Here is a 13,568-nt window from a genome sequence, read left to right as displayed (position 1 = left end):
CAAGAGGTTACAACAGAAAGGTCATTTTTGCAGTGCATCTTTGGGAAAAAATAAAACACGGAGTAGATGTTGATGTCAAATGAATGCTCATTTTGTGTTCACATTCCTTTCTAGCCACTTGTCGTTCGGCACTTGGAATGAACAGCAAGGAGATCACAGATGACCAGCTGGAAGCCAGCTCTGTCTATGAGTATGACTATGTGACATATGGACCACAGAACGCAAGGTGAATATTGCTTGCAACTTCTTATTGAGTTTGGTTCTGCTGTGCAACTAAGAAAAAGCTCATTTCCTTAAAATGTTTCTCTTTTTGTTTCCTGAAAGTTGAACAAAGAAATTTACTTGGCTTTGAAAAGTATTATAATGTAACTAGTCAGTTTGCCTTTTAAAATGTGTAATAAACAGTTGTATCCTCTCAGAGTGATCCCCGTTTGCTATTTTCCGGGTTTACAACATTGATATTGTTTTTGGCATACATGTATGGCTTCTAGCATGATCCTTGGCTACCGTACATGACACATGCAGGTTTATGGCTTCTGACTGGCGCCTCTTGAACAAAGTAATCGACAAATTGGGGAACCAACGAAGGGCTGGAAAGCACAGTTGGTAGAGCACTGGAGCGGCAATCCAGAGGTCTCAGGTTCAAACCCCACTCCAGTCAATTTTTTTGTTCAACTTTGAGAAAATTTGACAACAGCTAGTCCTTTTTTATTGAAGAGAAATCACCTGACTGCTGTTTCCTTTCTTTCTACCAGATTGAATCTGGAGCAAGGGGCAGGGGCCTGGTGCCCACTCAGTGCTGCCCCCGAGTCCGATGGTCGGTATGAATACCTCCAGGTCAACTTCCACAATATCAGCGTTATTACGGCAGTGTCCATCCAGGGCCGCTGGTACTCCGGCTATGGCCAGGAGTTCACCCCCAAGTTCCGTTTGGAGTACTCGCGGGACAACCAGTGGAAGCGGTACCGGGATGGCCTTCAACAAGAGGTTGGATAATTTTGTTTTAATTCATATGCTGCAGTAAAACTTTACTAAGCAAATGCAGAATACCAGCTAAGATGTTTTGCAATGGTTATTGGTATTGACTGATTCTCTATAAGGCCAAACTTAGACATTTACCTTGTAAAAAACTGGTAATCAGTCAAGCTGTTATGTTGTGGGTGTTGGTGTTGACTACAAGGCTACAGGACGGATTGGCAAAGCTGTGGCAGGTTATACCAGTCAAAATGGCATGTAATACATATTGCTATTCACTGCCTTGCAAGAAAGGCTTTCTAGTTATTCAGTGAACTTTGCTATGACTGGCCCTCTGCAGTTTTTTTTATTAACTCAAATTTTCTTAGCTCCATGAAATTGGCTGAGACGACTAAATCATTGATGCAAGTTACAAATATCCAGCTGTTTATGTTAAGTTCAGAGGGACCAATGCCAATTTCTTTTTTTATTATGAATATTTGTTTGTGTCTTAATTTGCAGATATTCGATGGTAATAGGGACTCCTTCAACATAAATACGGTGCACCTTTTTCCTCCAATTATTGCCAAGCAGCTCCGAGTGGTGCCCGTGGTAGACAGAATCACATCGGTCTGCCTGAGGATAGAGCTGTACGGCTGCCTGTGGGCAGGTAAAATTGAAATATCTTCAAACAAATTTTCAATCTAGCTTTCAATCTAGGGTCAAGAGGTGATTTATAATCTTGTATTCTGCAGAACCCGTAATCTTCCCAAACCTTGTCTTGGCCTTTTATTTTTGCCACTTGGACTCCATATGCGAACAAAAGAGGGCGCTATATAGTATTGCAACAGTTAGGGCACTTGAAGGACCCTAAATTGGTTCACACTCTCTTTCACTGTTATTCAAGTACGTATACAGTACTACCAGCTTGCACAATACAAGATGACGGCCAATGGTCCTTCAATACGGGCATGGACGTGTTTCTCATCCATCTTTGATCAAATTTGTTCTTGTTTTAATACACAGACCATCTTGTACGCTACAACATGGTTGAGCCTGATATTCGGGGAGAGTATGCCTTTGATGACGACACCTACGATGGCTTTGCGAGCGAAGACGGTCGCCTCATCAACGGCCTGGGGCAGCTGACCGATGGCAACCTGGGAAGCTCCAACTATCGTCTCAGCCCTGTCAACCTGCACCAGGGCTATGAGTGGGTTGGCTGGCGCAACACCACCCACCGCGACCCTGTTATAGTCTTTAAGTTTGACTCACTGCGCAACTTCACCAGCCTTGAGTTCCACACCAACAACTTCTTCAGTAAGGACGTTGAGCTGTTCAAGTCCGTCGAGGTGTACTTTGGGCTGCAGGAGGGCCACTACTCCACACGGACCATCAACTGGAATGTCAAGCAGGACCTGGTGCACGAGGACGCACGTTGGGTAACGGTTAATCTGCAGAACCGGCTGGCTCGCTTTATCAAATGCCGGCTGCGGCACCGCAACAAATGGATCCTCATCAGTGAGGTCTCATTCGCGTCAAGTGAGTGTGCCATGAACATATCTTACCATCTCCCAATGCGTTGCTATTCTTCTCTGAATCGACAGACGAATGATTCAAGTACAGTAAATCAACTTCATAAGGCAAACAAAATAATGGTTGTGTTTCCCTCACCCGACCAACCCAAAAATCTATTTCCCCTCTTGAAAAAAAAAATTAACAAATTTTAACCTTGCCGTTACTGTAAAACGTACAAAACATACATACCCGAATGGTAGTACAGTTCGAATTTACCGTATTTTGTACGTTGAATTGAGGCCGATGCCCAGGGCATGTCGTGTGATGTACCGGTACTGCATACAAATTTGTCCATCGTATTGTATATTGTATCACATGTGCATATTTTAGTTGGCACATACATGCACAGTACATACATGTACATGTATCTGCATGTTTCATGAACATTGGTAGAGGGGAACTGGTTATCTGAATGGAATCTTTGACAGAATATCAGTATTGGTCAAAATTACCATGGAATCTTCACGCTATGGTATATTCCCCCCCCCCCCCCCCCCAACGCCCCGGAAAAAAAAAGTAAAAAGAAAATACCCGACCAACTGACCCTCTTAATATTTTTATGTGGGGGCAACACAGCTTCTTCTCTTTTGGCCTTTAAGGTAACAGTCTTTTTTCCAATATTTATAAAATCAACATCACAGAATCAATAGTAACTGACAAAGAAAAATGACTTATTGGGAGACTCTCATTGTGGGTCTGGCTATGTCATTGAAGGTCTTCTAGATCTGGAGCACCGATACAATTATCCAATAGTCACAAGGTCATATTGTTTGTCAGGTTCTCCATATGAATTTTTTTTTTTTAAACAACCATCAAATACAAATGAAAATTAAACAAAAGTTTATTTTTTTTACATTGACTAGTTGACATATTACATACTAGTGTATTATTTACAACACCGGTTACTGCCGGTACTGTGAACTCTTTCTCGTTTGCTTTTCCAGATTACAGACAATAAGACAATGTGAACCCTGTACACATTGATTCATTGATCTCTTACATGTACATATTTCTCTCTGCATTTGTGTATGCGTATTTTTCTCTTTAAAGGAAAACCAAGACCTGTAAATGACAAAAGCAAGTGCATTTCTCATCAATTATTGTAATGTTCCTTCCATCAGAAACAAATCTTTTTGTTCTATTTTGTTGAAAAGATTTACAATGTATGTAATATACACGTACATGTATGTATGCCTAAATTTTGGTTATTTATTTTCAAGGTCCGTAAGAAACCTGCATTTTGTTGTATGCGTAAGGCATGTTGCTTGTCTGACCCAAGTCGGTGATTGAAGTTGACGTTGCATGCAAGGTCGTCTCTAGGGGCTGCTTCAATTGAAGTTTGCAATTATCATGCATGAAATGAAAATTGCACCTTTCTATGTAAATGTACATATGCATCTCCAAATATCACATTCATTGTACATGTACATGTACATGTACAACTGTATGTTGTTTTGAATATCAACAAAGTCACATGTAAGTTGTACATGTACAGTTTCTTTAGTTATTATATTGCATGAAGAGGGCCCTCTAGAGACAGCACCCTACACAATAGTACTTTTGTAAAAGGTTGTACAATGTTTGCGTACCCATGTTGTGACCATGTTTTGTTATGTTCTTTTTGCCTGTGCATTTGTCTTTCCTCTGTTGTTTGCAGATCCCGTAGTAAACTATGTGCAACCTCCCCTGACGCCCTATCCAGCCTCACCGTCCACCACCCCGCCAGGTGGGTGTCTCTTTTGCTCTGTGGTCTGTCAGGGTGTCCGTCACCCACCCTTGCCCCATTTTTGTGCGCCAGTTATTGTTGGGTGTTTAAAACACATTTTCTGTGTTGAACAACAGTGCTGGTTTGTTTTTCTTCAGATTTGACAAAACAGATTAGAACAGATATGAACTGATCATTCTGTGCTTGTTCTGTGGTTGCATGGACCTCAATGCTCATGAATTATATTGCATCCTTATTTGTAATTTTTGTTTAATTTACATGTAGCTGCATTTACACTTTTTGGAGCCTTCTGACCTGTCAGAGATATTTTCAGAAATTTTCGTGTCAGTGAACAAAAAATCCTGAGAAAATTTCTCTGTGAAGGCTCCTCGTACAAAAATCTTCTTCCAAAGTCACATAGATAATATTGATATTGATTCGGATAAAATTGATTTTTTTTTAGTGGAGCATGAAACGACCACAGAGAGCAAGCCCTCTGGCCCCCCAGACATCAGCAGAATACCCATCGGCAACACCAGCAACACCAGCGATAACAATGACTTAAATGGTAAGTGATCACGTTATTAACCCAGCCCTTATGTAGTCGAGTCCATCACAAGTCTCTGCAAGTCTCTGCAAGTCCATCACAAGTCCTCCAGTCCCATTTCAATTCACAAGCTATTCAACTGAGATTTGACAAAGGCATTCCTTTGTTATTGTTTATCCATTGTTTCTTGTGACTGGACTTGTGAAAGGACTTGTGAATTACTTGTGACTGGACCTGTGAGGGATTCGACTACATACCTGTTTCTACATTGTGTTTATAACTTCTCTATCTTTCTAGAGTGATGTCTGTTTGGCATTGTCATAGTTACAGTCACAGTCATGATAGATAGTTCTTAACCTTAAAATCTGCCCTCTTCAGGGGAGAAGTTTTTTTTTTTTGAAACCCAGTGTCAAAATTGAACTTTGAAAGAAAGGTAAGTTGGAATCTTGCAGAATTGATGTCAAGAAGTCACCAAGTCATCAGTATGTAAATTTCATGAGGATTTGGTAGAGATTAATCATGCAGCAGTAATATCAGAAAACTTTTTGACAGGGGTGGGGATGGATTGTCAACCCTCCCCCCCCCTCGCCCCTTATTTAGTTAAAGCAAGCAAGAGATAGTGCTACATGCATTGGTTTCTTGCATATCTGAAGATTATGGTGAATTCAGGATGCTCATACTAAATATTATTTACCAGGTCCTGTTTTTTTCTCCCATCCTACAGCTAAACCCACTAGAAACGTCCCCGGAAAACCCTTATCCAACAACAGCACCATCATCGCTGTGGTGGTTGTCCTGCTTCTCCTTGTGGTCATCGTCTGCACAATCTTCCTCTGTCTCTACCGACGCAAGTACATCAACCTGAAGCACAGCGTGCCAGCCGTCTTCTATGACAAGAATGGAACCAATGGGTGCATGGTCAACAATTCTATGCCAAGCCGGCGCATGAACCCGACCTACCAGATACCACACCCAAATGACGAGCCGCAGTATCATGTCATTGACAACATGCAGGAGAGCGAGGACGGTAAGACAAAATCGAAGACAAGTTAATCTTTCATAAAGTTGATGTTTCTCCCAGTGAGTGGGGAAAACTCCACGACTTGAATGAAAGTATTGACATAGAGTAGAGCTTGTTTAACACCGAGTACTTGCTTACTGAGAACGTCTTGAAGACAGCTGAGGACAAGTTCTTCACTAAACCATTCCAAACTTGCAAACAAGATTATGTCACACATTGAGTCACTGCAAAGTTCTACTGATTGATTACCCCACCTTCAACACAAACCTTCTTTATATCCAGTTGACATTTTCTTAAAAATTGTGTATATGTTTGTATCCCCTTTCCAAAAAAATCAGAATGCACAGGTATTTATGCCGAGCCAGAGAATATGAACCCCACCCCCAAGAAAGGGGGCAGCCAGAGTGATCTCTTGACCCACTACGCCGAGACTGACTTGATGGTGACCATCCAGGGTGTGTCCGGCAACACCTTATATGGCGTGCCCAGCCAGGCCATGGAGAAACTCAACAACAACCGGTCACCGGTGCCAGAGTTTCCAAGGGAAAAACTCAAGTTTTTGGAGCTGCTGGGCGAAGGCATGTTTGGAGAGGTGAGAACATTATTTTGTGTCTGTATTCATGAGTGTATGAGAAAGTGTTCATTTTTTGAATATTTTTCTGTATGTACATTTCATCAGAGATTCTCAACAGCTTGTATCCGAGTTCCCTTTAAAAAAGACCCTACAGTTTCTGGGGCTGCTAGCCGAGGGAATCTTTGGGGAAGTGAGGACAGGGGCTTTTTGTGTGTGACAACATTTCAATATTTCTTTTGTGGACTTTTTATTGGAGAAACTCCACAACACTGAACTATTTTTGATGGGTCAAATTGCTTGTGAGGACTTGTTTGAAGACATGTTGTCATATGTATGCCGATGACATTCAACTTTACATAACCTTTAATCCCAACTTTCCAGGTGAAGCTGTTGTTGCTCTGCATAGGCTATCGATATGCGTAGATGACGTTCGGCACTGGATGACTGCAAACAAGCTGAGACTAAACAGCTCCAAAACTGAGTTTTTCATATCTGCATCTCAAAACAATCTCCCAAAGCTCATCAATTACACCTTCCAATCGATAATGAGTATGTGTCTCCATCTATTTCAGTGAGAAATCTAGGAGAAACATTCGACCCATCCATGACCATGTTCTCTCATGTTACATCCCTCTGTCAGGCAATCAATTTCAATTTCCGCAACATCTTTCAAATTCGTCGCTTCATTGACCAGGAAAGCTGTACTCATGCCTTGAGGGCCCTGATTCTGTCTAGACTAGACTATGCCAACTCTCTTTTGGCCGGTTGCAGCAGCTCTGACATCTCAAGACTACAGCGTCTACAGAACAGGGCTGCTCATATTATTTTCCAAGTTCCTCGTCGACATCCCTCTACTCCACTATTACAATCTCTTCACTGGCTTCCAATCGAACAACGCATTATTTTCAAAATCCTGTTATATGTATGCAAGTCAATCCACGGTCTCACTCGCATATACCTCTCAAACAGCATTTCATTCTACAAACCTTCACGACCCGGATTACGCTCTGCCACAGACACAACCCGGCTCGTGGTGCCTAGGGGCCAAAGGATGGTTGCAGAGAGTTCATTCTCTGTCTGTGCCCCTAGATTGTGGAATGATCTCCCATCAACCATCAGACTGGCTCCTAGTAGGCTGTTCCACGCACACTGCACTTCCGTTGCCGAAACACCACTCCCCATACACTTACGCACAGCTACTGTACAAATCCTTTGTACACACACAGCTTTGGGTAGAACTCTGCAGTTGGCACCACATTTCGGCACAGACCCAATTTTGGCTTATCTGATCGTAACATTTCGGGAGCATTTTGGGGAAATGTGATTGGCCAAACAGCTTCGCAAACGTCATCATCGGAAAGAAGACATGTTCGGCTATGTTCGGGGGAAGTTGCGTTAGAATCTGATGGGATCTTCATGGTGATCGAAAGCATTTTTCAAATCATCAAAACTATCACTAAAAGTTTGTAAATGCTCACGCAACAAGGCGCACAAGTCCACTGAACATTCAACATGAGAGTCAATACCTTTAATAGTCCATATATGCCACCACTTTTCCCAAAACATGTATTTTTCTGAGTGTACATGTATGTTCCACAGCTTAGCTGGGCTGTCGTTCGGGCCCACACATGCACTCATGTGTGGCAAGTCTGTGCACAATCAAGTGACCGCAGTGGACAGTGCAGTGTACAATACACACAGGCACACAGCATGCACGTCGCTGCGGCCATGATGTGGCGTCGTGATGATTTTGTCACGAACTTCGGTCCTTTTGGGTATATTTTGTCAGTATTAATATCACAACTGATGTTGTCTTTCTTAACAATGCCAAATCAAGGCTTCAATTTACAAACTATTCACTATGATGTGCTTTGAAGTGGAAAATTTGACTGCAGAAAAATGTAAAAAAGATCAATGCCATGATCTCACATCGCTATATTCGGCGATACCATTTTCAGAATAGGGTGGACGGTAAGTTGTTAGATTGTATTTTTATGAATGAAAACAACATATTTCCGACTTTTAAGGCAATTTTGTTTCCATTAAATCATGAAACAGCTTCGGCTTTTGTTTTTATGATTTTTAAACTTTCAGTGCAATCGCTTGCATTTTGATGTTTTTTATGTATCATTTCTTTAACCCCGCTGCTAGCGATGTTGGATTTTGGAACTTCATAGCAGAGAAAAGTTTCCTTCGTTCTTGCGCTATATCATCATTAAAAATTTTCTCAAAAAAGCTTCAGCATTCAAAAATGAAGAACCCCACCTATAATACTGCTGCCTTCTGTAATTTTCTGTCATTTAAAAATTTGAAAAAAATGGAGACACCTTGAAGTGTACTGACACGATTTGAAGAAGTGAGTTTTCCTTTTCAATTGAATATTAGAGCTTTAAAAATTAATACAAAATCTACAAATATTAATACCGGTATAGGTTTTAATGAAATAGTGGTATCCTTTGTCATTAAAGAGCCTTCAACACATGACTTCATTATTGTAAAAGAAAGATGCAGTTTTAATAATTTTTACTGAAAATATGTGAAATTTCCCCTTTCTAAAAATACTTTGTGTTAAAATATGCAAATATGTAAATGAGGTAATGGATAACCCATTTCTCTCTCTTTGACTGCATGTAATTGCACAATTTAAACATTTCATTATTTGAAGACACTGATATGAAATTTTTCTAATGCAATTACTTGTATTTTTTGCCTGAAAATGTAAAAAAATTACTAATTACTATGCAAATTAGGTAATTAATATTCAATAAATATAAGGATGTTGTGTGATTTTCTACCAATAACCATTTAGCACAAGTTACTTCCACATAGACTGAATGTAATCTAAATTACAATCATATGTTGCACTATGATGGGCCTGTCTTGGTGCCAAATTGAAAACAAAGAAAAACATACCAGGTAGGATAACCTTTGACTTCTTGGCTAATTTTTGACCCATACTTGCGTCATAAATATGAACGTAACTCTGCAACACAATGTCCTATTTGGAAAATTCAAACTGATTTTTCTTAATGAAGATCCATTCTTTCAATTGATTCAAGTTTTGACAAACTGAGAGCATTAAATAAATTTGGTGTGAACATCCTAGCCCACAAACATTCAGAAGCCTCCTCAAAATACACCTATTTGCCTGATCTCTTATGTGATTTACTCTTTCAATGTATCTGTTTATGTTTCTTTGTTTTTGTTTGTGAAGTGCATTGATCATCAATTTGGAACTGCGCTTTATAAGCACCGGTATTATTATTATTATTATTATTATTATTGTGAGGACTTGTTTTTGTGAGGACGTTTTCTAGGTGAGGATGTGTTTGAAACATCTTCTTTTTCTCAATCATCTTCTGCCCAGGTGCATCTGTGCGAGGCTGAAGACATCCATGATTACATCCGCAATGGCTTCCCCTTCCAGAACAAGAACAAAGGCGAGAAGACCCTAGTGGCAGTCAAGATGCTCAGGAAAGACGCCAACAAGAACGCAAGGTATTCATAGCATAACCTTCTATAGTTCTCATTAGCTAAGCGGTTATCCTGCACACATTTTACAAATTTGAAATTCAGAGTAGACAACATCAGTTTTCCTCTTCTCAAGCAATTTTCTTAATAAGGAAAAAATGTGAGTAATATTAAAAATTTAGTTAACGACCATGCAAAGGCTCTCATAACATTGAGCATCTTTCCTTGTTTTTTAATCTTCACAACAAAGGGATGTCAATTTTACTCCTACCGGTACATGCCAGCCAACCATCATTTGTTAATGGTATGAAATGTTAATATCTGATATTTGGGAATAGTTGACATGCAATCAGTTGGAATGAAATTGATATTTCAGTTTGTATTTTGTCCATAACATGTGCATCCTACAAAGCAGTCTTCTCTATAAAAGCTCCCAAATCTCAGTTGTCTATCTCCAGGAGAATCCTAGACACCCAAAACAGACCTCAAAGTAAGGTTTTAACCCAATCACATCGCATTGGCTTAGCTGACATTGTTTCCCCAGCTCCCATGACCCCTAACCCTGTCTATTGATCCAGACCCAGACACCTGCTGCCAGTCATCACAGTGAGGTACATACAGCCTTGGAATAGGTCCCTGGACTCCCCTGGGGGCTGGGATATGTCTGGTTTGCCTGATTGATGGTGAACATGTGGCTTAGGGTTGGCCAAGTTCAGGAGGAAACTTATGCCAAACCTGAACTTTGAGATTATGAGCTGCGTATCAGTTCCAAGTTGTTGTGCACTTTCTTCCTTTTTACAAGCATTCTTGTCTTTAAATTAGAATATGTGTAGTGTACGAAGTTGAATCTGACTTTAAAAATTCTTTCAATTTACTTGGGGAAATGGAACAGGGAGTCTGGGAAGTGGAACAGGGAGTTTACGTTTACAGATACCTTTTTAGAAAAATATGAAGCTTAGGCAGAATTGAAAGAAAGAACTACATTTGTACTTGTAATGTAAGGTTTCATTTAAACTTATGGTTACTCTTTTGAATATTTTATGGCAAAGCAACCACTTTACTACTTTGTTGCTTCAATTTTGTATTTCAGCTGCATTTATCAGTGAATACTAAATGGTGGTCTTTTTCAAGAAAATGTGTATATATATATACGCAAACAAATTTCTTCAATCAAAGGTTTATGGATGATGGGATGCCCTGTGCGCAAAATACTGCATTGGTCATTGATAATGCCGACAGTGATGCGCAGCCCCAGGGAAAGGGAAGATGCCAGCAGAAAATTAAATTCCATCAGCTTGTCAAGACGTGTCCTCCCAATCTCAGTGGAGCATTTAAGATGCTGTCAACACGGGAATTCCTCCCTCAGTATCAGGTTTAAAACAAGGGGGCTGAAACCGCTACTAGATACAACAGCGAACGCAGTCGCTTGCGATTTATTACCGCCGGGCGTTGGTGACTCAACGTAATTAATTGGAGGGGATGACGAGAAAAGAAACCGATGAGTGTTGTTGCAAGGAGAAAAACCTCTGTAATTTCTTTTTACTCCTCTGGCCTTCCTCTGGGGTTGGTCCGTAATATCAACAATTTGCCCGAAGACTCGCTCCGTCAAACGCGCTCTTAAAGTATCATCTTTCCGAGTCATCTTAGACTGGAGTTGATTGAATGCCGCGGGGAGGTGAAATGAGGTCGGTCACATTTGGATGCTTTGTGAGCTAGTTGCGGGTATGGAATGTACAGCTATGCATTAGCTGTGATGTATTGCTAGAATGTTCAAGTGCATTGCACCTTGCACTGTGTTCATCATCCCCAGAATATCTGATAAAAAAAATGATTTATACAGTGAAGTTGTATTGAGAGACATGTGGAATGGAATGTTTTTTTGTAATATGGTTGACATGCATCTGTGATGGGTGTTCCTCAAGAATTTATGCTGAACATACATGTTTAACACATCACCGTGGTGGATTTTTCTTTCTTCAAAACATGGCACTGTCTTTCACATGAGCTGTGTCACACCTTGTTGGGTTCATTTTGGTTGTATTTTACCTTTAGGCAACTATGACAAGTGGACATAAATAATTAAAACAAATGAAGTTCGTGAAGTCAATTAATACAACAATAAATATGCACGAGATTTGTGATCATGGATTTTTTCATTTGCAAAGATTCTTCATGACCTATCGGTACATGTATGCTTCATGGTAAGTCTTCTGAGACTTGCAGCTAACTTGGTGATATTGTCAAGTTTATCCCCCAAAATTTAAACTTTCTGTTTAAATTGCTATTTTTTATAGCACTGTACAGTAGTTATTCTTTTTGAAACAAGGCATGTTTTGCTACCCAATTAATTCAGGTTGATATTTTTGTGCATAACAATAAACTATTAAAAAGCCCCAAACTAAAGCCTTTTTTCCCCAGAGGGTTACAGATGCCCAAATTAGAAAAAAATGATATAAGAATCAACTATGAAGTTTTCTACCTTCCCTTTTTGACATCCAGGACTGATTTCATGAAGGAGATGAAGATCATGTCGCAGCTGAGGGATCCTAATATCGTCCGTCTCCTAGCAGCCTGCACTGAGGACGAACCACTCTGCATGGTGGTGGAGTATATGGAATGCGGGGACCTGAATCAGTATCTCTATGAGTCGGAGGCTCAGTGGAACGTGGCCCCGACGGGTGCCACCAACGTCAGGGTCGTCACGTAAGTCCAGGGATTGAATTATAAGGAGTGGCTAAGCAGAAAGTATTACTTAACAAATATATGCGCTTATCAAAGGACAAGTCACAAGCTGAATACATTACATTACGTTTTGGCTGGTAACATTGTTTTTGTGTTTTGTGGTTTTTTTTTTAGCAATTTTTGTTTTTTTTTGCGTAGCACAATTCTGTGTTTAGGAGGGATGCGTATAATATGACGTGCTTGTCTGAAACTTGAAGTATTGCGTCGGAGAGGTGTATATGTTGTTGCCCCGCTGTGGGCGGGGCTTAATTACTTGGTCTTTTTTATTCTGGGTAGTTGTGAAGTCCTCTACAACACCCATTTGACTTTTAGCAAATAATAATATAACAATTCTGGTGTATCTCAGTTTCTTATATTTCTTTTTACAGACTTGGTGCGCTGATCTACATGGCCACCCAGATTGCATCAGGCATGAAGTTCCTGGCCTCCCTCAACTTTGTCCACCGCGACCTGGCCACGCGCAACTGTCTGATGGGCCGTGGCTTCACGATACGCATTGCCGACTTTGGCATGAGCCGCAACCTGTACTCGGGCAACTACTACCGAATTGAGGGCCGGGCCGTGCTGCCCATTCGCTGGATGGCATGGGAGAGCATACTCATGGTAAACCCTTTTTCTATCGAGTCACTTCCCTTTGCACTTTCTGGTTGAGTTCAACTCTGTATAAATCAAGGCATTGCAAGTCATCACAAGTCAATCCTATCCCATGTAAAGCAACAAGGTCCTTGCTTTTAATGTTAAGTCATTAGTTACTTATTTCCTTTTTATTAATCAGGTCAAATATAATGATAGTTTATGGTATCAAAATAATGTATTGAGTGGGCAAAAAACGTTGAAATGTTTGTGCTAGAACCACACCTGTCCTACATTGTACCTGACCAATGCTGACTATGTATATTCAACCTTTTTTCATATACATGTATTTTATTTTTTGAAAGTTGAAAAAAAGATTTACTGGAGTGAGGTTTGAACCTGC

The 13,568-nt window shown here is 40.4% G+C and overlaps 1 protein-coding gene across 3 annotated transcripts in view; it reads left to right on the top strand.

Moving 5' to 3' along the window:
• The window catches only part of LOC119734382 (discoidin domain-containing receptor 2-like), a 40,980-nt gene that overhangs the window by 25,856 nt on the left and 1,556 nt on the right, over positions 1-13,568 (top strand). For all 3 annotated transcript variants that reach the window (XM_038207874.1, XM_038207876.1, XM_038207875.1), the window contains 11 exons: positions 115-226; positions 756-987; positions 1,477-1,624; positions 1,981-2,496; positions 4,190-4,258; positions 4,701-4,805; positions 5,509-5,811; positions 6,144-6,397; positions 9,747-9,877; positions 12,350-12,553; positions 12,961-13,195. In XM_038207874.1, coding sequence (XP_038063802.1) covers positions 115-226; positions 756-987; positions 1,477-1,624; positions 1,981-2,496; positions 4,190-4,258; positions 4,701-4,805; positions 5,509-5,811; positions 6,144-6,397; positions 9,747-9,877; positions 12,350-12,553; positions 12,961-13,195 — 2,309 coding nt within the window. The remainder of the gene's footprint in view (positions 1-114; positions 227-755; positions 988-1,476; positions 1,625-1,980; positions 2,497-4,189; positions 4,259-4,700; positions 4,806-5,508; positions 5,812-6,143; positions 6,398-9,746; positions 9,878-12,349; positions 12,554-12,960; positions 13,196-13,568) is intronic.

This window comes from Patiria miniata, unplaced genomic scaffold (assembly GCF_015706575.1).
Source record: "Patiria miniata isolate m_02_andy unplaced genomic scaffold, ASM1570657v1 HiC_scaffold_27, whole genome shotgun sequence".
Classification (NCBI taxonomy): Eukaryota; Metazoa; Echinodermata; class Asteroidea; order Valvatida; family Asterinidae; genus Patiria; species Patiria miniata.
Note: the sequence above shows the minus strand (reverse complement) of the source record. Positions and strands in the feature narration are given on the sequence as shown.